Source organism: Chrysochloris asiatica, unplaced genomic scaffold, assembly GCF_000296735.1.
Source record: "Chrysochloris asiatica unplaced genomic scaffold, ChrAsi1.0 scaffold00041, whole genome shotgun sequence".
Classification (NCBI taxonomy): domain Eukaryota; kingdom Metazoa; phylum Chordata; class Mammalia; order Afrosoricida; family Chrysochloridae; genus Chrysochloris; species Chrysochloris asiatica.
The window spans coordinates 16,744,554-16,770,418 of NW_006408559.1; the positions used below are offsets into that span (position 1 = coordinate 16,744,554).

At 40.0% G+C, this 25,865-nt stretch overlaps 1 protein-coding gene and 1 pseudogene across 1 annotated transcript; both read left to right on the top strand.

Annotated features, from left to right (window-relative positions):
• The first annotated feature begins 9,592 nt into the window (after positions 1-9,592).
• Positions 9,593-10,549, top strand: LOC102821662 (annotated as a pseudogene).
• A 10,704-nt stretch (positions 10,550-21,253) lies between these two features.
• On the top strand, positions 21,254-22,186 carry LOC102839550 (olfactory receptor 2A12-like). The gene has a single exon (XM_006861201.1). It carries the CDS (start codon positions 21,254-21,256, stop codon positions 22,184-22,186), a length of 933 nt encoding a protein of 310 aa, XP_006861263.1.
• Positions 22,187-25,865: the final 3,679 nt, after the last annotated feature.

The window sequence follows — 25,865 nt, forward strand, 5'->3', positions numbered from 1 at the left end:
CACACCTACTACACCTACCACACCTGCCACACCAATGGGTGAGTGCTGCTACCTGCTCAAACACCAATAGGTTGTTAATAAAAGATGATCAACACCCAATCAGCTCACCCTCAGGTGCTCTACGCAATAAGCACAGTGTTGCTGTTAGGTGCCATGGAATCAGTTCCAACTGATAGTGACTCAACAGAACAACACAACAACACAACACCCTATAGTGACTCTAGAACAACACACCACCTTGCCCAGCACCAACCTCACAATTGCTGCCACGTTTGAGCTCACTGCTGCTGCCAATTTGCCAATCCATCTCATTGCGGATCTTCCTCTTTTTCACGGACGCTCCACTTTATCAAGCATGATGTCCCTTTCCAGGAAAGGACAGGTCCCTCCTGATATGTCCAAAGGATGAGAGACAAAGTCTGGCCACCTTGACTTCTAAGGAGCATTCCGGTTGTATTTGTTTCAATAGAGATTTCTTCTGGTGATCCACGGTACTTTTGATATTCTCCTCCAACACCATAATTCAAATTCTTGAGGTTAGCAGCCTGATTCATAACCACTATGCTAGTGGGATGGAAAACTGACCAATCACTACTATGGGGTCCTGTGGAAACTGTACATAGACCAAGAGGCAGTTGTTCAAACAGATCAAGAGGATGAACATGGCTTCAAACCAGTTTGTTGTTATTAAATGGCTTTGAGTCGGTTCTGACCCACAGCGACCTTGTATAGGATTTCTGAGGGTCATCTGGTGGATTTGAACTGCCAACCTCGTGGTTCACAGTCCTGTGCTGATCCTACAGAGCCTCACCATGAGTCCAACAATGCATAGTCGGCAGTGTAATGAGCAAATAATCCAAGAAGCTCAACTATATGAAGCAGAATGCAGCATCAGGGTGGTAGGAAGACTCATTAACAACCTGAGATATGTAGGTGGTAAAACTTGCTTCCTAAAAGAAAAGAACTTGAGGCAATGACTTATGGAGATTAAAAACTACAGCCTTCAGTGTGAATTGCACCTCAACATAAATAAAACAAAATTCTCACACCTAGACCATTAAGTTCCCACACCTGGACCAGTAAGTAACATCATAACAAATGGACAAAAGATAGGATTTTTCAAGGATTTCATCTTACAACCACAATCAACGTTCATAGAAACAATATTCAGGAAATCAAACATATTGTATTAGACTAATCTGTTGCAAAAGACCTCGTTAGATTAAAAAAACATTTTTTTTTCTTGATAAAGGAAATGAGCGCATATTGCTACAGTGTGATGAACTTGACCTATACTTATGGATGTTGTTGTCGTTAGATGCCATCGAGTTGGTACCGACTCATAGTGATCCTATGAACAACAGAACGAAGCACTGCCCGATCCTGCACCAATCTCACTATCGTTGCCACGCATGAGCCCATTGATGCTGCCACTTTGCCAATCCATCTCGCTGGGGGTCTTCCTCTTTTTCTCTGACCCTCCACCTTACCAAACATGATATCCTTCTCCAGAGACTGGACCCTCTTGACAATATGTTCCAAGTATGAGAGACGAAGTTTGGCCATCCTGGCCTCCAAGGAGCACTCTGACTGCACTTCATCCAACACAGATCTGTTGGTTCTTTTGGCAGCCCATGGCACTTTCAATATTCTCCTCCAACACCATAACTCAAAAGCATCAATTCTTCTATGGTCTTCCTTATTCACTGTCCAGCTTTCACATGCATATGAGGTTATCAAAAATTCCATGGCTTGGGTCAGGTGTACCTTAGTCCTCAAGCTAATGTCTTTGCTCTTCAACACTTTAAAAAGGTCTTGTGCAGCAGATTTGCCTAATGCAATACATCATTTGATTTCTTGACTGCTGCTTCCATGAGTATTGATAGTTGATCCAAGAAGAATGAAGTCCTTGACAACTTCAATCTTTTCTCCATTGATAAAAATGCTGTTTATTGGTCCAGGGGTGAGGATTTTTGTTTTCTTGACATCGAGATGCAATCTATACTGAAGGCTGTGGTCTTTGATCTTCATCAGTAAATATTTTAAGTCCTCTTCACTTTCAGCAAGCAAGGTTGTATCATCTGCATATTGCAGGTTGTTCATGAGTCTTCCTCCAGTCCTGATGCTATGTTTTTCTTCATAGAATCCAGCTTCTCAGATTATTTGCTCAGGATATAGGTTGAATAAGTATGGTGAAAGAATACAACATTGTCGCACACCTTTCTAAATTTTAAATTATTCAGTGTTCCCATGTTTTGTTCGAACAACTGCCTCTTGGTCCATGTACAGATTCCTCATGAGCACAAATAAGTGTTTTGGAATACTCATACTTTGGTCAACTCTACTTTGAGAGTACAATTCTTCCCCAGTCACATTTTGAGTGCCTTCCAACCTGAGAGGCTTATTTTCCGGCACTATATCTGACAATGTTTCTCTGCTATTCATAAGGTTTTCAGTGACTAAATATTCAGAAGTAGTCTGTCACTCCTTCTTTCTAGTCTGTCTTTGTCTGGAAGCTCATCTGAAACCTGTCCACCATGGGTGAGCCCTGCTGGTATTTAAAATACCTGTGGCATAGCTTCCAGAATCACAGCAACTCAGAAGCCACCACAGTATGACAAACTGGCAGATGAGTGGTAGACTCGGGGGTGTAGTAGCTCAAAATACCAACTGAGATGGAAGAAGTCTTCACATCAATCCTATGCACTCTGTATACAGGATAAATAGGGACAGGCATGTTAGACACTGGCTATCTAAAATGAGGGGGCGATAAAGGTACAAAGTGACTGGCTTACAAGTTTTGAAGAAGAAGTTTAGTTTAAGAGTGTGTGGGGGAAGGTAAGAGTCCCCACTGAATATTTTTCATCTTGTTTAGATGGATCTGGTGAAAAGAAAGGGGGATAAGATTCTTATGATTCAATAGTGAATAATTGTTATCATGATTAATTGTAACTGTCACAACTGTAAAGAAGATAAAAGTTTTGTAACAAAAATGGGGAGTAGTTAATCTTACCTTCCAGAAACAGAAGCCCCTAGGATCATCAAGATAGAAGAGCACAAGCAGAGTGTGGGACCCTTTCCAGAGAAGCAGTGACACCAGAGATGTAGGCAGAGATGAGGACATGGAAAGATGGCGCAGTGGAGGACACTGGATTAGTGGAAAGAGAGGAACTGGTTGCTGGCAGCCAGGAGACAGGCTTGCAGAATGTGCCCTTTGGTTGTTTAAATTATTATATATTCCTGAGTGTTACTGTGTACACCCCCCCACCAAAAAAAACACAAAAAAATCTCTGAGAGAATGGAAGCAAATATTGTTGAATGACGATTCAATGATTTACAATGAAGCAATGGTATAAAGTCGATGTTCTCCCATGTAAACTATCACTCAGTTCACAATAAAAATAAAAAAAAAATACTTTTGACTATTTTAGGTCCCTTGCATTTGGACATCAATTTGTAAATCAGCTTGTCAATTCCTACTAAAAACAAAAGGCTTGTAGGTTTTGATTGGGATTGCATCGAATTTAAAAGTCAACTGTGGGAGAATTGATATCTTAAAAATATTATGACCTTCAATTATTTATTTGTCAGTAATGTTTTCTTTTTAGTGCACAAGTCTTTCACATTCTTTGTTAATTTTGTCTCTAAGTTTTTCATACATCTTAATTATGTGGCATTGTTTTCTAAATTTTCATTTTGGTTGTAAGTTTGTAGAAATAAAAATGTTATTTCCATATTGACTTTTTATCCTAAAAAAGACCTTTTTAAAGTGTTCAGAAACAAAGATTTCACTAGGGTGCACCTGGCCCAATCTATGATATTTAAAAACATCTCATATGCATGCATTGAATAAGGCAGACAGAAGAGTCGTGCCTTTTAATTATGTTGTTGGTGAAGGATATTGAATGTACCATTAACTACTTTTAATTATGTTGTTGGTGAAGGATATTGAATGTACCATTAACTACTTGAAGAATAAAAAACTTGTCTTGGACGAAGTAGGGCCAGAACCCTCATTAGAAGTGAGGGTGGTGAGACACAACCAACTCGATGGCACATAATAGCAAGAAGAACAACTCCTTTATCTTTGAGATCAAGAGTAGATTTTGACAAAAATCACCCTGTGATCATCTGTTTAACTCTTCAGAATTTTCCAACGAAATTAGTCCATTCCCATTTCATAAGGACAAGAACAAAGTAGTCACAGACCTAGGGAAGTATTGGCCATACCTTTCCCTTGTGGATGAAATCTAGGTGGACATTTCCTTATCTGTGCACCAGTTAAATCTTCCCAAACATGGTTTAACAAGTCCCTTTGGGAGATGCTATCCTCTTCCTTGACACCTTAACATGTTCCCCAAGGCTTCTGCAGGTTCTACTATGTAGTCTGATTTTAGGAAGTAACATTCCTTGTGGAGACTTGATGAAAAAACTGGGATGCACATTTAGTTTTCTTCTTGGTCAAGTGAAACGTAAAACTTAACCAGCACTACAGAGGATGGGTATAACATATGGGTTCTGTACCCAATCTATGTGGAGGGTTAATGAGTGGAGAAATTTTGGTGTATTCGAACCCATAATAAATCTAAGCTTGTAACTGCAGTGTACCAAAGGGCTCTAGGAGTTATGAGCATAGAGTGAGTGAAGATACCAACCAACTCCATTGTCTGGCCATGAACATCCCTCCAGGAAGATCAGAGATAAATAGAGTGAGCTCCTCTTTTCCTTGGAAGGGAGCAGACACTAGTGTGTACAATGGACAGTTGTCCCTTTCTTGCCACTATATTCACAAGAGCATGGTGAGAGGTCGTTGAGGTAAGCACAGATACAATCTCCTGTAAGAGATCCTTCTGTATCTTCCAAGAAGATCCTTGAGGAAGCCACAAAACTAGCTTAGAGCTTATTATTTTTCTAATTTGTGAAGCTTCACTGGAGTCAGAACCTCCTTGTCTTCTTGTTTTTAACAGTGAATAATGAGGTAAATTTGTCATATTATCTAGTCTTTGTTCATTATGCAATTTCAGATAGGCTGTAATGAAAATATCACAATGCAAAATCTAGTTGTTATGATCTGTTGAAGCCAAATTTCTATTTATAAGCTTATTTGCTAGAATAATATAATCATTGTTTTTTTGATGCATATAAGTGAATAACTTATTTTGCTGAATTTTGTGTTGAATTTCTTATTTAAATTGTAAGATTAAATATCTGTGTGAACGATTTAATGGTGGAAAGTTCTATTCCCTTCTGAAATTAAGTAGTGTTTTTATGACATAATGGATGTGGCCTGCCACAAAATACATTCAGCTCTAGAGGAAGAGCATGTTGAGGGTTTTATTTTGGTATATGAACTTCCTTTCTCAGAATTAAACATGAGAGTTGTCTTGTCAATCCAAGTCAGTTCTACAAGTCACCTGGTACAAACTCTTTACATACTCTCGGCACGAAATGTGTGGCAGGCCAGCATGTATGTTTAGTACAGATCTGTGGCTTTTTAAATGTTGTAATGTCCTGAAGACATGAGGAAGATCAAGTGATGCCATTGGTCCTTCTACTTTGCTGTTTTGTTGTTTTTACAACCAGGGCACCTATGTTTACTGAGAGGCTCAATGATATCTGGGTAACACCACTGAATCCCTCTACATGAGGACGTATGCAAGTAAGACTATTCAGGGACTTTCTCTGTAAACACCAGCATTAGTGGCTGTGGAGAGAATCCTCTGAACACTTAAGTAAGCCATGACTGTTGCCCAGTGGGAACTTTCTCATTATTTCCAGGCAGACATTTGTGTTGATGTTGGGCATGTATCTCCGGTTTTCCAGACAGCTCCTGTGTATACCGAGAGAAACTTGTCTTTCACATTCTTTCTTTTTCTTCTGGCTGGCCTCAGAAAGCAGTGTCCACACTCCCTTGAGGCCTCTCTTGAGAAGAAACACTGAGATGTGTATGAGACAAGTTATTTGAAAAAGGAATTTACCTACAAAGGGGGGAACACAGCTGTGTCTGTTGGCATGGTTGGATTATGACATTTTACCTCTTGTGGTGTGGGGCTTGACTTTGTTTTTTGCCGTCATCATGGGAATATTCCCTTACATTGCTACTTGCATTGGCCCCAAATCTTTTTTTTTTTTTTTTTTTAAGTTTTTATTGTCAATTATGTGGGTTTACATAGGAGAACATCAGTTTTACATTCATCCCATTGTATTTCGTTTCATTGCAATGATTACAATCTCCTCCATGCATCATCAAACAACCAAAGGATACACCCCACAGGCCTGCCCCCTGGCCATCAGCACACAGCCCCTCTCCCTCCCTGAGTCTAGTGTCCCCAGTCACTCCATCGGCCCCAAATCTTCTAAGAAATTTGATTGGAAAATGAATATGATTTTTCCAACTTAAGGTCACCGAATCATATAGTTGGAAGGAACATTAGCACCTCTCTAGTTCAACTGCTCACATGGCACAGGAATCCCACCTTGAAGAGATGACCTCAGATCTAAGTCTCTGATTCAAAACATTCACTAATAGTTAAGTTCAAACCAAACAACCAGTTTTCAAGGAGGTGATTCCAAAGACTATAAAATCATTTCTTTTTGACAAAGACGATATCATCTCCCAATAATTTATACTATGAATCTATGCTTTCTTTGAAGTGAGCAAAGTTTACTCACTTATACAATTTTTTCAAATATCAATATATCAGAAAATTTCAATGGGTGCTCATAGATCGGAATTGGGTTATGAATTTTTCAGAGTTTATTATTTTAGTGAAATTTGGGACACAAGGGTAGACAGGTAAGAAAGCAGACTCGGTGGTTTAGAACTCACAAGAGAAACCAAAGAAACATTAATACTAGGCTTCCAATTCATACATACTGGGCTTATTCCAAACAATCCATGTTTAATCATGTCTCTGTGATCACTGGAGGACTGCAGAGAAGTTTTCTCAGTTACACACTTATCTTAGTCTTGTTAGGGTGTTTTCAAGAGAAAGGAGACTTTGTGTCATAGGGAAAAAATAAATAAAACTTTTTTGAGGTCAGAGTGATTATAAAAAATTTAAACAAAACTCAAGGGATATCTTCTCAAACCACTGAAGCATTGCAACAAGTTTACATCAATGCTGTTTTCACATAAAACAATAGTTTTTAGCAATTAAACATTTTAAGGAAGGCTTCACTATGAATCAAGATACGAAAGGTTGGTAACCTCAATGAATGGAGAAACTCTGGCTGAAATCCAGAAACTGGTCAAAAAAATACTACAGAATTACCACTGACATGATAGCTACCAAAGCTGGGATTTCACATTTTTTTACTTTAAATGAACATCTTGGCTTCAGAAAGCTTTTGACTTGATGGGTGCCAAAAGCGTTGCACAAAGACAATGTCGGTCAAAGAGTTGAACTTTCCATCAGTGTTTTAAATAAGATTAAAGCTAATGAAGATTAATTTCATAGAGCAAATCATAACTGGGGAAGAGGCTTGCATTTACCAATCCAATCCATAGAGCAAGGTCTAATCAAAACAGTGGTTTCTGAAGGGATCTGAAAGCCTTGCACTTACCAATCCAATCCATAGAGCAAGGTCTAACTAATCAAAACAGTGGTTTCTGAAGGGATCTGCCGGACCGACCACTCAAATCCAAGGCAGAGACATCAGCTCAGAAGATTATGGCAACTGTTGTTCCGGGATCCCAAAGGGGTCATCTTGATGATTGTCTCAAAGGACAAAAGATGATCATGGAGGCTTATTATGAAGGTTTCAGAAAGCTGAATACTGCATTGGAGAGAAAAAGGCCAGGAAAAGTGTGCTCTAGAATTTTCTGTTCCATCCTGACAATGTGCCTGCTCCTTCATTGAGGCTAACTAGGGCTGTCATATGAGAATATCATTGAGAGATCATATCCTACAGTCTGGATTTGTGGCCGAATCTACATGTTTTCTGTTGTTTCCCAAACTGAAAACAAAAACAAAACAAAAACATTTAAAATTAACACACTTTGAGTTCTTTGGGGATACCAAAAGTGCTATTTTGACATGGCATAAATCAAATGGTACAGAAGAATTCTTTGGGGCATGGTTAGAAAAGGGGGAAATGGTGCCTTCATAATTATACAGACTAGGTGGAGGATATGCTGAGAAGCAAATAACTTCAACTCTTGACAATTTGTTTGATAAAGCTTTCTAAGATTTTGTAGCAATGATTTTTTACTTACCCACAGACTGTGACGCAAACCTCAAATTAATCACTCTGTTGTGGAAAGATTTTGAAAGATATAAACCAACATAAACTCAAGATTTATCATAGATGAAAAACATGTTTTTCTTTTTTGACTTTATAGCTAAGGAGTCATCTAGTATGTTGAAGTTCTATGTATGTGAGTTTATAATTACAGCTGTATGTAACTCTAGGCTTGGATTTGGTGGTGGTAGTGGTTGACGGTGGAGTCAGTTCTGACTCATAGGGATCCTGCATAGGGTTTCTAAGGCTGTAAATTTTATCCCACAGAACGGCTGGTAGTTTCGAGTTGTTCACTCTGGTGTTAGACAACCAGAGTTCCTTAGACTTGGATATAGACCATTATTGTTTTTTTACTCCAGAGCGTAGGTTAACATGAAATAATTTAATAGCTTCCAGCAGCATTTTTTAAATGAAAGTAGAACAGAGCAGGTTAGGCTAAAATGGAATAGAAAGTAGCAAGTCATTGCACATAGTAACGGCTCAGGAGATATTTGTGTGTTTGTACTAGGTAGGCATTTCTTAACAATGGAACATATCAAATATTTTGGGAGCATTCTAGTGTAGACAAATACAGAGACAGATATATATACTAATATAGAACGTGAATATACGTAGAGGTACAAGAGAGGTGAAAATTCTGGCCTTCTGACCATGAGACAACAGGGTTAGAATATACAGCCCATGAGTAGAAGTCAGAAAACAATGGCCTCCAATTTAAACCCAAAATAGAGGTGGAAAACAACCATGCTTTCAATTCAATATTATGCACTCAGCAAATATCAAAAGTCTAACAAATAAATTATGATGTCAATACACAAAACATTGAGATTCTCCTCCTTTCTCTCCCTGCTTAGATACAGATATATAAAAACCCCATATAAATTCACACTGCGAAACAGGAATACACTTATGAAAAACTCCCTGATGTAATCATCAACACAAACCTAAAGGTAGAAATTCACTGTCATGAAGGGGATTTAAGTAGTAGGATATTTGGAATTCTGGAGACAGTTGATTTGTAAAGGTAAGATTTACCAAACCATGCAATGGAATACTAGCGATAAAATGATCATCGGTGATAAAATGTCTTCTTCTCCCTCATCTAGAACGCACAGTTTTCACTTAGTGACTGTTGTTAATCGTTCTTAAGTCATAGCGACCCTGTATAGGGTTTCCGAGGATGGTTGGTGAGCTTGAACCACCCACCTTGGAGTCCAGTGCTTGTCCAACAGTGCCACACCAAAAATCTTATTGGAAGTGTTTCTTTTTCCTATGAAACAGTCGTGCTGTTTTCGATGCTTCCTCAGACCTGCAGGCTTGATGAGCCCCATTGTCTCATTCCAGGGAAATGCATGACAATCAGACAGTAGTCACGGAATTCTTTCTCCTGGGGTTTCCTCTCAGCTCCAGGATCCAGCTGCTCCTCTATGGGCTCTTCTCCCTGCTCTACACCTTCACCCTGCTGGGGAACGGCACCATCCTGGGGCTCATCTGTCTGGACCCCAGACTGCACACCCCCATGTACTTCTTCCTCTCCCACCTGGCGGTCGTTGACATGTCCTATGCCTGCAACACAGTGCCCCAGATGCTGGTGAACCTCCTGAGCCCCACCACACCCATCTCCTTTGCTGGCTGCATCACACAGACCTTCCTCTTTTTAACTTTTGCCAACGCAGAATGTCTTCTCCTGGTGGTGATGTCATACGATCGCTACGTGGCCATCTGCCACCCCCTCCGGTACTCCGCCATCATGAGCTGGAGGCTCTGCATCACGCTGGCAGTGACCTCCTGGACCATAGGAGTCCTCATGGCCCTGATACACCTAACATTACTTCTACCACTGCCCTTCTGTGGACCTCAGAGGGTTGATCACTTTTTCTGTGAAATCATAGCTGTTCTGAAACTTGCCTGTGCAGACACCCACATTAACGAGATCATGGTGTTGGCTGGGGCCATGTCTGTGCTGGTGGGGCCCTTCTCCTCCATTGTGATATCCTACATTCATATTCTATGTGCCATCCTAAGGATCCAGTCTGGGGAGGGGCGCCAGAAAGCCTTCTCCACCTGCTCCTCCCACCTCTGTGTGGTTGGACTCTTTTATGGCACGGCCATTATCATGTATGTTGGACCCAGATATGGGAATCCCAAGGAGCAGAAGAAATATCTCCTCCTGTTCCACAGTATTTTCAACCCCATGCTCAACCCCCTGATCTACAGTCTGAGGAACAAAGAAATCAAAGTTGCCCTGAAGAGGGCGCTTGAAAAGGTGAGAACTTCATGAAATATTTATGGACTAATAAACTAATTGGGTTTAAAGGATTGGCAAAACCACTTCATCCAATACCCACACCTGATATAGAAACAGAAAGAAGCTCTAGGGCATTCTTTTCATCGTCTTGACATTGTTCTGTGAATGTCTCCCAAGAAAGTTCATTTTATTTTCTTCTCCTAGAAACAAAGGTCAGTGTTTCACAAGTAAAATAAAATATCTTACTAAGGGCTACACTGAACACACACTTTTAATATGATTGTGCAAGATGTTCTGAGTAAGATGTAATAAATTTATATATATTTTAATTGTTGCTTTGTAAGTCGTACTTGTAGACAAAACTTGATAAAGTATGGCCTTGCATCTGAGACTATGTAAGATCTAGGCATTGATAACCTAGTTGTTATTTAAATAAGTTGATAGGTGGCAATTGTCACCTCCTTTAAATGTCTTCATCTAAAAGTGATTACATGCATGGTTACAACAATTCATGATGCTTTCTAAAGCATGTTGTTGGTAAGTGCCTTTGAGTCAGTTCCGACCCATAGCAACCCTGTATAGGGTGTCTGAGGAGTGACTGGTAAGTTTGAACCACCTACCTTGCATTTCAAACTGACTTTACAGTCCAGTGCTTTAACCCGCAGTGCCACACCATGAGCATCAATCAACTTAAATGATCAAGAATGCAAACTATGGATTCAAGGGAGAAAGAATTCAGAATGTAATTATGAAGCAAGGGGGGGGATGGAATTTCTAAGACGATGCCATGCTAACAAATATATAGATTTATTGCAGTCTTTTCTCCAGGGGAAGTACAGCGGAGGGGTTAAAGCCAGTTGGCAGAGAAACTGAGAGCCCTAGGAAGAACTACAATTGAGCTCATTTATTTGGCTGATTGTCTCTTACGAAAGATCTTTAAAACTTGGACAAACTGTCTTGACAAATAAGAACAGACTAGAACGTTTGATGAAGAATGGCTCAGTGATACAGTAACTGTATCTGTTAGGAAGGAATCCTGGTGTGGAGCTTTAAGGTAAGCCCTGGACTGTTCACCTCAAGGTCAGTGGTTCAAACCCACCAGCCACTCTTCAGAAACCCTGTATGAAGCCAAGTCGATGGCACTTAAAACCAATAGCAGCATGTGTCAGGAATAATTTAATTTTAAATCAAGATAATTGAGGTAAGCAAAAATAATCATTTTGCACAAATATGAAACACCAGCACTTAATTGTAAAATGTTAGAAAGACATTAAGAAGTAATGAGAAAGGACGTCAAATGTATACAGAGACTTTGGTTTTCAACTTTTTCTCAAGTTATATATTTAATTAAATATTTGTTGTTGTTGAGTGCCATCGAGTTGGTTCTACTTATAGTGACCTTGTAGAGGGTTTCTGAGGAGTGGCTGTGGGTTTGAACCACAGACCTTGTGCCTCAAACCGTTAACTTTATGGTCCAGTGCACTATCCTGCAGTGTCAAGACTTCAATTAAACACTGGGGATACTTCAATTATGGAACTTATATATTAATTTTCAAACTAAGGAGAATGACAGAAGTGGGTTTTTGTTGTTGTTGTTGTAAAGCAAAACCATTAGTAAACTATATGTTTGTTTTCTCCAAGAGATCATTTATATTCAAAGACATGAATACGTTGTCAGTAAAAGGATATATCATGCAAACAGTACCCAAAAGAGGAATGGAGTGGTTATAGTAATATTATACAAAAAAAGACTTCAAGACAATTTTTACTACAGACAATACAGCTGGTTTTATAATGGTAAAGGGTGTTAATCTGTTATGATTGTACAGCAATTACAAACATTGCTGTTTGCTGTTGTTAAGCACCGTCAAGTCAGTTCCGATTCATAACAGCCTTGTATACAATTTCCAAGGAGTGGCTGGTGAGTTTGAACTGCTGACTTTGTGGTTCAAACTGACCTTAAGCTTTAGGACTTTATCCTACAGAGCCATTCCTGAAAACAGACTCAAAATACATGAAACTAAAACTAACTGAATTGACTAGTTGTTGTTGTTGTTATGTGCCATCGAGTCGGTTCCGACCCATAGCGACCCTATATAGGGTTTCCGAGGGGGTAAATCTTTACAGGAGTAGAAAGCCTCATCTTTCTCCCGCGGTGCAGCTGGTAGTTTCGAACCGCTGACCTTAAGGTTCGCAGCCCGATTCGTAACCACTACGCTACAGTAGATTATTATACAAGAATAGTTGAAATCCTACAAAGACAGTTTTATGATTTAAAATAAAATGATAAAATCAATGATAGAACGAAATTAGAAGGACTCATAGTGGTTACGAATTGGGCTGTGAACCACAAGGTCAGCAGTTCGAAACTACCAGCTGCTCCATGGGAAAACGATGAGGTGTTCTGCTCCCGTAAAGATTAACAGCGTCGGAAACCCTGTGCAGGGTCGCTATGAGTCGGAACCGACTCCACGGCACACAACAACAACAACAACAATAAATATATGTAAATTACATACTCTAAAAGTTCAGTAATGAGCACTGGTGGTGCGGTGGTTAAGTGCTCTTCTGAGAACTGAAAAGTTGGCAGTTCCAACCCACAACCACTCTACAGGACATAAACGTAGCAATTGACTTCTGTAAAGACTGACAGCCTTGGATACCTTATGGGACAGTTCTCCTCTGACCTATAGGATTGCTATGAGTTGGAATTGACTTGGCAGCAATTGGTTAAAATCTTCAATGGGTCCAAAGAAGTTATAAGGAAAAATTTAAAAATACTTTAAGATAAATAAAAATGAAACAGAACATAGCAAAATATATGGGTTTCAGTTAAGCAGAGGGAGAAATATAACTGAAAATGCCTGTATTGTAAAACAAGAACGATCTAAAGGCAATAAGCTCACCCAGTACGTTAAGAAATTAGAAAAAGAACAAACTAAGCCCAATCCAAGTTGCTGTTGTTGTTGCTAGGTGTCATCACGTAGGTTCCGACTCAGAAACCTTATGCACAACTGAATGAAATACTGCCTGGTCCTACACCATCCTCACAGTTGTTGCTAGACTTGAGCCCATTGCTGCTACTACTGTGCCAATCCATCTCATTGGGGGTCTTCTTCTTTTTCACTGACCCTCCACTTTACCAAACATGATATGCTTTTCCAGGGACTGGTCCCTCCTGATAATATGTCTGAAGTACGGAAGACAATGTCTCAGCATCCTGGCTTCCAAAGAGCATTCTGGCTATACTGCTTCCAACACAGATTTGTTGGTTCTTCTAGTAGTCCATGGTGCTTTCAACAGTCTTTCCCAACACCATAAATCAACGTCCAAGTAGAGGGAGAAAATTTTAAAGACTAGTATAAGTCATTGGATTTGATAACCTGTAATAAAACAAATTAACAAAATCAAAAATTGCTCTTTTGAAAAGTGCAAAAACAAATAAATTTTAAAAAAGGACAAAACTGTCACTAGAGTGACCAGGAAAGAAGAGAGAAGATAAAAATCACTAAAATTACAAGTGAAAGAGGGGACATTACTACTGATATTATAGGGAGAAAAATGATTATAAGGAATAATGTGAACAAATTTATGCCAACCAATTAATTACCAAGATAAAAGGGGAGGAAGCTCTAATAGTGCTGTGGGTAAGGTATTGAGCTGCTGACCACAAGGTTGGTGGTTCAAACTCAACAGCTGTTCCACAGGAGAAAGAGAAGGCTGTTTGCCTTGTAAAGAATTACAATCTCAGAAACTCTAGAGACCCTTCTACTCACTCTGTTACAGAGTTTCTGTGAGCTGGACTCAACTTGATGGCAGTGGGTTAGAGAAAATGGACAAATTCCTAGAAAGAGAAACAGTATAAGAGTTGACTCAGGAAGAAATAGAAAATGTGAATAGACCTATAACAAGTAAAAATAATGAACTGATAATGCAAAACACTTCACAGGATAATCTCAGGAGCAGATACCTTCACTGGTGTGATGACTAAAATTGTATGCCAAGTTGGCTGGGCCAGGATTCTCAGTTAAGATGTAGTCATGTTCTATAATGAGATCTAATATAATGTAACCACCTCAATCATGAGATCTGCTATGAGAAACCAATCAATCAAAAGGAAGTTTCTTTGGGCGTGTGGTCTGCTTCCATTTATGTGGACACATAGAGACCTTATGCACAACAGAACAAAACACTGCCTGATCTTGCGCCAACCCTTTAAAGAGGACTTATGCAGCAAATTTGCCTAATGCTATATGTCTTTTGATTTCTTGACTCTTCTTTCTATGAGTGTTGATTGTGGATGCAAACAAAATGAAGTCTTTAACAACTTCAATCTCTCATCCATTTATCATGATGTTATTTATTAGTTCAGTTATGAGGATCTTTGTTTTCTTCACATTGAGGCAGAAATCATACTGAAGTCTTTATTTCATCAGTAATCATTTCAAATCCTCTTCGCTCCCAGCAAGCAAGGTTGTGTCATCTGCATATAGCAGCTTGCTAATGAATCTTCCTGCAATCCTGCTGCCACATTTTATTCATCTAATCCATTTTTTGGATAATTTGCTCAGCATACAAATTGACTGACACACACCTGTATGGATTTTAAACCATTCAGTATCCCTCTTAGTCTATGTACAGGTTCCTCATGAGTACTATCAGTGTATGTTATAGAATTACTATTTTTTGCAATGTTATCCATAGTTTGTAATGACCTCCATGGTCAAGTGTCTTTGCATAGTCATAAAGCACAAGTAAGCATCTTTCTGGTATTCTCTGCTTTCAGTCAAGATCCACCTGATGTCAACAATGATATCCCTAGTTTCACGTCCTCAACTTGAATTTCTGGCAGCTCCCATTCAATGTAATATTACAACCCTTTTGAGATATCGTCAGCAAAATAATACTTGCATGTGATATCAATGGAATTGTTCTATGATTTCTGCATTCTATTGGGTCACCTTTATTTAGAATGGAGACAAATATGGATATCTCCCAATTGGTTAACCAGGTAGCTATCTTCCAATTTTTTTGGAACACATAGATGAGGGCCATCAATGATGCATCAGTTCATTGAAACATCTCAATTTGTATTTTGTCAATTACTGGACCTTTTTATTCCTCCAATGCCTTCAGTGCAGCTTGGACTGCTTTCTTCAGTACCATTCATTCTTGATCTTATGGTACCTCATAAAATTATTGAACATTGAACAATTATTTTTAGTACAGTGACTGTGTATTTCTTCCACCATCTTTTGCTGCTCACTGCCTAATTCAATATTCTGCCAATGGTTATTGTTAAGTGTCAGCCAGTCAGTTCCAACTCATAGTAACACTGAATAGGGTTTCCAAGGAGCAACTGATGAGTGAACCACCGAATTTGCAGTTCAAATTGATTGTATAGTCCAATGCTTATGCTACAGCACAACACCAGGACTCCAATTTGCCTATGGGGTGGTGGTATGTGCCGTGGAGCCGAAGAATCCTTCAATATTGTCAGTCAAGGCTTGAATTTTTTCTTCAGTTCTTCCAGATTGAGAAAGGCTGAGTTTGTTTTTCCCCTTTTGATTTTCTAACTCCAGATCTTTGCACATTTCATTATAGTACTTCAGTTGTCTTCTTGAGTTACCATTTGAAATTTTACGTTAAGCATTTTTATTTCATATTTCTTCCATCTGTTTTACTTTCTACATTCAAGAGCAAGTTTCAGAGTCTCTTCTGACATCCATTTTCATCTTTTATTTCCAGACTTTTTAAATGACCTTTTTCTTTCTTCATGTATGTTGTTCTTAATATAATTCATAAATCTTCTGGTTTTCAGTCAGTAGTGTCTAATACATCAAATCTGTTCTTGAGATGGTATCTGTATTTTGAAGGACAAATATATGTATGAAGTATAAATCTATGAAAATTAGAAGTCATCAGAAATGAACTGGAACACATAAAGACTGATATCTTAGACATTAATGAGGTGAAATCAACTGACGTTAGCTATTTGAATTGGCTAATCACATTGTTTACTATACTGGGAATGACAAATTGAAGAGGAATGGCATCACATTCATCATCAAAAAAAGCATTCCAAGATCTATTCTGAAGTATAATGCTGTCTGTGATAGAATAGTATCCATATACCTACAAGAAAGACTTATTAATACAACTATTATTCAAATTCATGCACCCAACCATTAAAACCAGTGATAATATTCTACTAATTTCTTCAGTCTCAAATTGATGAAACAAGCAATGAAAATGCATTGATAATTACTGGTGGTTGGAATGCAAAATAGAAAGTAAAAGGAAGCATCTGTAGTTGCGGACTATGGCTTTGGTGATGAAAAGATACCGTAGATAACATGACTGAATTTTGGACGATCAATGACTTCTTCATTGCAAATACTACCTTTTTCAGCAGCATGAACCATGACTGCATACATGGAACTAACCAAATGAAATACAATGAATTAAATTGATTATGTTTGTAGGAAGAGACTATGAAAACACTCAATATGATCAGTCAAAACAAGTCCAGGGACCGCTGTGCAATAGGACATCAATTGCTAATATTCTCGTTCAGACTGAAGCTGAAGAAAATTAAAACATGTCCATGAGAGCCAAATATTACATTGAGTTGTGGTGTTGAAGGAGAATATTGAAAGTGTCATGGGCTGCCAAAAGAACCAACAGATCTGTGTTGGAAGAAGTGCAGCCAGAGTGCTCCTTGGAGGCCAGGATGGCCAAACTTCATCTCTCATACTTCAGACATATTGTCAAGGAGGGACCAGTCACTGGAGAAGGATATCATGTTTGGTAAGGTGGAGGGTAAGAGAAAAAGAGGAAGACCCCCAATGAGATGGATTTGCAAAGTGGCAGCATCAATGGGCTCAAGCATGGGAGGTTGGCCCAGGACTGGGCAGTGTTTCGTTCTGTTGTACATAAGGTTGCTATTAGTCAGTACTGACTTGATGACACCTAATAACAACATATTATTATTATCATGAAAGTTGAACAATAAGACAGATAGTAGCGGAATTGAAACATTTGAGTTATGGTATTGGAGAATATTAAAGGTCCCATGGACTACCAGAAGAACAAACTAATCTGTGTTGGAAGCAGTGATGTCAGAGCCCTCCTTAAAAGCTAGAGTGACAAGACTTCATCTCTCATATTTCAGCCATATTATCAGGAGAGACCAGTTCCTGGAGAAGGAAATCATACTTGATAAAGTGGATAATCAGAGAAAAATATGGAGCCCCCCAGTGAAATGGATTGGCACAGTGGCAGCAGCAATGATCTTGAGTGCAGCAGCAATTGTGAGGCGCTGGACTGGGCAGCGTTTTGTTCTGTTGTACATAGATAGGGTTGCTATGTGTTGGAACCAACTTGATGGCACCTAACAACAACATAGCAGTCATTATAATATGTGTTGGTGTGGGAAAGACAGTTGGCATCCAAACTTCATTTAACAGATCCATGCTTAGAACTAAGAGATTAAGAAAATGCTCACTGTAAATGCAGGTGTATATTTGGGGGTGGAGTGTTATAAAAATGAACCAAGAATTAGCGAGTGACCACAAGTCTGTAAAGGGGGGATACACACAAATGGAAGAGGATTCAGTCTCTATGTGTTCTAAGTTAGAAAAAAAATGTTTGCAGTGGAAATTTTTGATAATTCATTTCACAGTAACACTTTTAATGAGATCAATATAGTTCTCTCCATTGGGAGGATATATTCCTTTGAGGGGCTGCCTTAACAAGCTCCCTGGGGAGTCACATTTATCACACCAGGAAATCTTAACCTTTCCACAAGTAGAAACATTGGACAATCAGACCACAATAAATCCAAATACTTGGGAACTGTGCTATGTGACATAAACCATAAAGTATGGCCTAGAGCTGATGAAATTCATGCCAAGATCCTGCAGAGTATAAACTGCCCTCCATTCTTCCTGAGTTCTGGCTTCTTTGCATAAACTCCATCATGGAAAACAAAGCTGGACAGCCAAGAGGAGGGTACGTTCCATACTGTTTGGTAGACAGGATAAGGAAGGGTGGGAAGATGCTTAGGTATGTCACTGGGGAATGGGTTGGTCTCAAATGGTCAGACTACAAAGCTTTCCATCTAGAACCTTCACAAAGGCCCCGCAGCAGCTGGTCCTAGCCATTGGGACAGGAAAGGGCTTTCAGCAAGTGCTCACTGACCCTGTCTCAGGGAGTAGGCAATTCAGCTCCAATGCTGCCCATTTCTGTGTGTTCCTGGGGATCCTAACCCAATCTGTGGGAAAGACCAGAAATTGTTCCTCTGTGTGTAAGTAATCATTGATACTGGCTGATGGTTATCGCAGAAGAGAAGGACAGGAGGCTAGCAGAAATGATCAGATTTAAGAAGGAGAAAGGAAGACTCATTCATGTGGATGCCTTCCTTACCCTTCTGGACCACAGAGTGACATCTGATGTCCACTCTGTCAGAACATATATCTCTAACTCCTATCAGACCTGTCCCCTCCTGGTCACACATATGGCAGTAGATGTCCCTGGATCTGTGTGCCCACCCAAAGGGACATAAAACCCAACCAAGCCTGTTTCTTCTATTTATAAATGAAGAATGTGACTCCAGAGTGTCATGTAACTTGCCCTATGACCTATCTTTCCCTTCTTCGCCTGTTAAGGAACCATCTTTTCCTGCTATATCCCCAAAATATCCTTCAGCCAGAGAAGCTCAGTGGTTCAAGTTCACCAACTGCTCCTTGGAAACTCTATACAGGGTCACTATGGGTCAGAACCGACTCAGTGGCAATAACAACATGTTTCTACTACCTGGTTTTGTGTTTTCTATCTGTCAAGCAATTTTTTTACTTCCTGTTTCTTCCCTTTTCCCCTCTGTTTTCTACTGAAGTGATTTTTAAAAAGCATTGGTTGCTTGTTTCACTTTCATCTTAGAAATCATCATTTCTGTCCATTCTTTAGGTGATTTAATTATTTAAACCCAACAATAATAGAACATTCTAACAAATTTGAACTTTTTCAGTATTTCAATTCTTTTCAAGAATATTAACACTCTTGAACTATTTAGCAAACATTTCCTTTAAGGATTACATTTCTTATTGTTTTTAAATATTAACAGTTTGCACACAAAAATAATTATGTTCGAGTCCTGTATAGACCTTCTGAAGCTTAGAAGCTTTGAAGCTTAGGGAAAGCGAAAAGATTCATCTTTCTCCCTCGCAATACCTAGCCGGATCTAACCATGGACCTTGCAGTTCACAGTCTAGTGCTTATTGTATGAACCTACCCACTCCCATTCGATTCCATAGATAATAAAATTTATCAAGGTATGCTATTAAGACAGGCATTTTAAATCCACCAATGGCTCCATGGGAAAGCGATGAATCTGTCTGCTCCCCAACAATTTACAGACTTGGAAACTCTTATTATTAAGTGCCATTGAGTTGGTTTTGACTCATAGCAACCCTGTATAGGGCTTCTGAGAGGCAGCTGTTAAGTTTGAACCACCAACCTTGTAGTTCAAACTGACCTTCAGGTCCAGAGCTTATCCTACAGCACCACACCAGGGTCTACGCTGTTCCGACTCATAGCAACCCTGTATGGGGTTTCCGAGGAGTGGCTGGTAAGCTTGCAGTCCAAACCGACCTTTCAGTTGAGCACATTAGCCCACAGCGCCACAAGGGGGCTATAGAGGGTCAACATTAGTCAGAACTGACTCAATGATAGTTGGTTTGGTTTGGGGTTTTATATTGTTTTTGTTTGTTTGACTTACTTCTTGGCTTCCTTTCATTCTTATTGAGGAATGTATATTAATAATGAACTCAGCACCAGTAGGTCCTGAACACCCTATGATTACATATCCAGAAATGTATTATTTTGGTCTGTTTCATCCAAGAGCATCTTGTAGATATAATATATTAGATTGATACATTCTGTCTGTATTGACACATCAAAGATATTGTCTTCAGACTCTTTCCTGGTGATGAGATGACTACTTGAATTCCTGAATTGTTATTCTTAAGTAGATAATTTTCTATTACTGTTGGAGCTTTTAAATTTTTCTCTAAATCCTAGAGAAATTAAATTAAAAAATAATCCAACAAAGATTTCTTAAGAGACAAATTAAGCTATATTGCTGTTCTTGTTAAGTGCCGTCAAGTCAATTCCAACCTACAGTGACCCTGTATAGAGTTAAATGCCATTAAGTTCATTCTGACTCAAGGTGACCCTACATGGCAGGGTAGAACTGTCTAGTAGGGTTTCCTAGGCTGTAATCTGTATGGGAGCCAATTGTCAGTTCTTTATCCCATAGATCAGCTTCTTGTTGTTATTAAATGCCATCTAGTCAATTCCGACTCATAGCAACCTTGTATAGGGTTTCCGAGGAGTTGCTCATGAGTTTGAACTGCCAACCTTGTGGTTCAAACCAACTTTGAGGTCAAATGCTTAACCTATGGCATCACACCAAGTAGGTTCAAATTACCAACCTTTCAATTAACACTTAACCGTTATGCCACCCAGCTTCCACGAGAAGCTATCGATTCTATTATAGACCACAAAACTTGTGAAACAAAATTAATGCAGGATTTGCTGGTCAACAATGTAGGCCTTAGGGCTGGATGGGACTCAAGAATCACTGATTGTGGTCTCTGGCGTAAAGTCTCACTCTATAACACGTATATCTTGTGCTGCTTTCTACTTCAGCTTTGGAATTTCTCTCGTAAGTGCATCATTGTATTAGCTCTTTACAAGAGGATGAGCAGCAACCAGACATGGATCACAGAAGTCAGCCTGCTGGGATTCCAGGTCGATCCCGTGCTCGAGTATCTCCTCTTTGGGTTATTCTTGCTATTTTACAGCCTCACCATGATGGGGAATGGTGCCATCCTGGGCCTCATCTGGCTGGACTCTCGACTCCATACTCCCATGTACTTCTTCCTCTCTCACCTGGCTGTCATTGACATGTCCTATGCCTCAAGCACTGTGCCTAAGATGCTGGCAAACTTTGTGATGCAGAAGAAAACCATGGCCTTTGGTCCATGCATACTTCAGACGTTTTTGTATCTGGCTTTTGCTGCCACAGAATGTATGATTTTAGTGGTGATGTCCTATGACAGATATGTGGCCATCTGTCATCCCTTGCGATACACCATCATCATGAGCTGGAGAGTGTGCACGGGTCTTGCCACAACTTGTTGGGTATTTAGCTTTCTCTTGTCTCTCGTCCATATCACACTCATCCTGAGACTTCCCTTTTGTGGCCCACGGACAATCAACCACTTCTTCTGTCAAATCATGTCAGTGTTCAAGTTGGCCTGTGCAGACACCAGAGTCAACCAAGTGGTCCTTTTCGCTGGTTCTGTGTGTGTTTTAGTGGGGCCCCTCTGCCTGGTGCTAGTCTCCTACACTCGAATCCTCTTTGCCATCCTGAAGATCCAGTCTGGGGAGGGACGCAAAAAAGCCTTCTCCACCTGCTCCTCCCACCTCTGTGTGGTCGGGCTCTTCTTTGGCAGCGCCATTGTCCTGTATATGACCCCCAAATCCAGCCATTCACAAGAACAGAGGAAGGTTTTATCCCTGTTCTACAGCCTTTTCAACCCCATGCTCAACCCCCTGATCTACAGTCTGAGAAATGCAGAGGTGAAGGGTGCCCTGCGGAGAGTGCTGTGGAAACAAAGGTCAATGTGATGGGTGGTTTCAACTAGCCTGAGAGTGTGAGCTTGGACCTCATGATACTGTGTTCCTGGATGCCAATCTGAGCCCCAGAATTCATCATTCCAGTGGTCTCTGTCGTTAGACTTCTTATAAAATGAGAAAATAAACCTTATTACTGTTTATACCATTTTAGGGTAGTCTTCTTAGTGATAAGCCAAAAGACTATTAACATTTAGCAGTTCAAACCCACCAGCCAGTCAATAGGAGAAAGATGAGGGTTTCTTCTCCAGTAAAGACTTTTATCTTCTTAAACCCTATACAGGGTCATTATGAGCCTGGACCAAATCAATGGCAGCGGGTTGTTTTGGGGTTCTACTACTTGAAGGTAAAGCCATGCTACACGATACATCAATCATACATAAAAATGAGTGTGTACAATACTCATACATAAAAATTCTATGTAAAGATAGAAAAGAAGGTAATATCCCTCATTTTGTGTTAGAAGGCTAGCATAATCTTGATGCAAAACCTGAGACAAACGTTATGAAACAGAAGATCCCAGTGTAGTTCTACTCACAAACATAGGCATAACTATCTTAAAGACAACAGTAATACAAGAAATCCAGCAAAATAAAACAATACACATTATGAGGAAGTTGTATATAGCCCCCACGTGCAATAATTATTAAACTTAACAGTGAAAATAATTCCTCATATTTACAAATTAAGAGTTAAAAATAATGAAGTCATCTCAGTAATGCCAAAAAAAAAAAAATAAAAGTATTTGGTAAAATTCTACATCAGCTCATATTAAAACTCTTTACAACCTAGTAAAAGAAGTAAGCTTCCTTAAAGAGAATTTACCAAACCAAACCAAAATAGCACACAGCATACTTAATAGCAAAATGCTGAAATTCTTTTCCTTTTAAAATGAGGAATAAAACAAGGATGCCTAATTTTTTTTTTTTTTTTTTATTGTGAGTTATGTGATAGTTTACATGGGAGAACATTACCTTTACATTCATCCTATAGTATATCATTTCATTGCCATGGTTACAATCCCCCCCCACCCATGCATCATCATTCAACCTACAAGCCTGCTCCCCCTCCCCACCCCTGGACATCAACACACAGCCCCTCTCCCTCTTTGGATCTAAAATCCCCAGCTGCTCCATCTCTCCATGTCATCGTCTTTGCCGCCATCTCTGGCGTCACTGCTTCTCTGGGTAGAGTCCCATTCTCCACTCATCTCCTTTGATGGTCTCAGCAACCTCTGCTGCTAGACTGCAAAGTCAATCACTTCCCTCCTTTTGCTACAAAACGTCTACCTTTACATTTCCAACCCTCACAATCAGTCCTGATAACAATGATTCACTATTGTATCACAAGAGACCTATCCACATTTCCTTTCATCAGACCCACCCAGACAGATTGGACACTACTCAGTGGAGATTCTGCCTTCCTCTGCACCCTCTGTATCTAGGCTCTCTGTTGAAAGCTTGTAAGTCAGTCACTTCTTGCCCTTGCAGCCCTCTCCCCCCATTTTGGGTAGCCAATGTCCAAGTTGCCCATCCCTGTCTACTCTGTGTATGGAGGGGGTGGGAATAATCCTTGCTATAAAGATGTGTTCCCACTTTTGAGCTACTGCATCCATAGGTGTAGGTCAAGTTCATCAAATTGTATCAAATTACTCTTTTTTCCTCTCTTCTTTCTTCTTCTAGTTGAGCTCTGATCATCCAGTCACTGAAGCCAGGTCAAGTGGATATTATCTGCAAGTGTGGATGTTCTCATGCATATGCCCTCTCTTCTTATAAGCTGAATGCTTCACTCTCCACTCTAGTCCTCTGTGGCTATGCCACTGACTCTGGGTCCAGGAGTCCCCAGGTCTTGTCACACTGCTGGCCAACCCTGTCTCCACCCAGGTTCACAGGTGTCTATTGAACATGGTAGGGCTTAGCTTGCCAGTTCATTGCTATTTTTCCCTCACTTTCCCTTATCGATGACGAATGTGGTCACCAATCAGAGTGTGTATTCCCATTGAGTCTTAGTCTTGGAAGGAGATTTGCCCTGAGGGGACCCAACAACTTGGCTTGATGTCTCCTGGACGAGCAACTTGCTTGTTCTTGTAGGAATCAGTCAGACTGCCTTTATTGTTTTGTATTTTTCCTGTAGGTCTTTCTTTCACGAAGTATCTTCTGTTCTTCTAGCCTCTCCAGGATGGTCTGCTTGTCCTTTTGAGTAGAAATTTCTCATGTCAGAAGATTCTGGATGGAGTTCAAGATTCCACCTCTTGTCTTATGTAATGCAGAGGCTCTGCAGGAAGCCTTCTTCACTGGTCATGTTGTGGCCCCATTTTTGCTATTCCAGTCAGTTACCAGACAGTCTTATTATGGTGATATTTCTGGCTATTCCTTTCTCTCTCCCTCAAGTGTCTATTTTAAATGATGTCTAAGCATAGTGGTTAAGAATCGGGCTGCTAACCTCATGGTCAGCAGTTCAAAACTACGAGCTGTTCCATGGGAGAAAGATGAGGCTTTCTGCCCTGGTAAAGATTTACAGCCTTGGAAACCCTGTACAGGGTTGCTATGAGTAGGAACTGACTCCACAGCACATCACCACCACCACCAATTCTTGTTTGAAACATTTTACTAGAGACCAGAGCCAGTGCAATTAAACCAAAAAAAGAGGCAGAAACATACACGTGTGTGGATGCACACACAGACACACAAATTATTGGGTACCAACATGGTCACCAGTCAGAGTGCGTGTCTACTCGTGTGTCTGCACTGAGTCTTAGTCTTGGAAGGGGATTTACTCTGAGGGAACCTGATCACTTGCTTTGATGTCTCCTGGGCAAGCAACTTGCTCTTTCTTGTCATAGTCAGTAGAACTGCCATTATTGTTTTGTATTTTTCCTGTTGGTCTTTCTTTCAAGAAGAATCTTCTGTTCTTCTAGCTGCTCCAGGCTGGTCTGCTCATCCTTCTCAGTGGAAATTTCCTACCTCAGCATATTCTGGATGGAGTTCAGGATTCCACCTATGATCTTATGTAATTCAGAGGCTCCACAGAACACCTCATTCACTGGGCATGTTTTAGCCTCATTTTAGGTATTCCAATCAGTTTTAAGCAGAAGATGGACTTACAAGCTTTTTGTGGTGATATTTCTGGCTATTCCTTTCTCTTCCCCTCAAGTGTCTATTTTATAACAGTATGTAAGGGAAACCAAGATTCAAAAGACAGCCAAACATCTTAACATTATTTCCCCCCTTTTGCCCATTCCAACCATGTATCAATCCCTGTATCCTATAGCCCTGTTGTTCCAAGGTTGTGCATACATCATTATTTACCTCTATCCCACTTAGCGCATGCAAACCTGCCTAATAGTTTTTCCATCTGCCTTGTTCTTCCCATCCTTTCCTCCTTCTAGTGTATTGCCCACCTCCTCAGCACCCAAACTGTTCTGTGTCTAATCCCTGCCCTGTGTTCCACCTTCCCCTCCCTCCCCTCATCACACCTCCCACATCCCAGTAACCAGCAAAGAATCCCCCACCCACTTTTAGCATGGGGTCTTTTTCTTAGTCTTTTACAATAGTGGTCCTATGTAGTATTTCTCCTTTTGTGACTAACTAATTTCACTCAACATAATGTCCTCAAGGTTCATCCATGTTATGTGATAGCTGACAGCTTCTTAGTTGTTCTTCACAGTAGGATA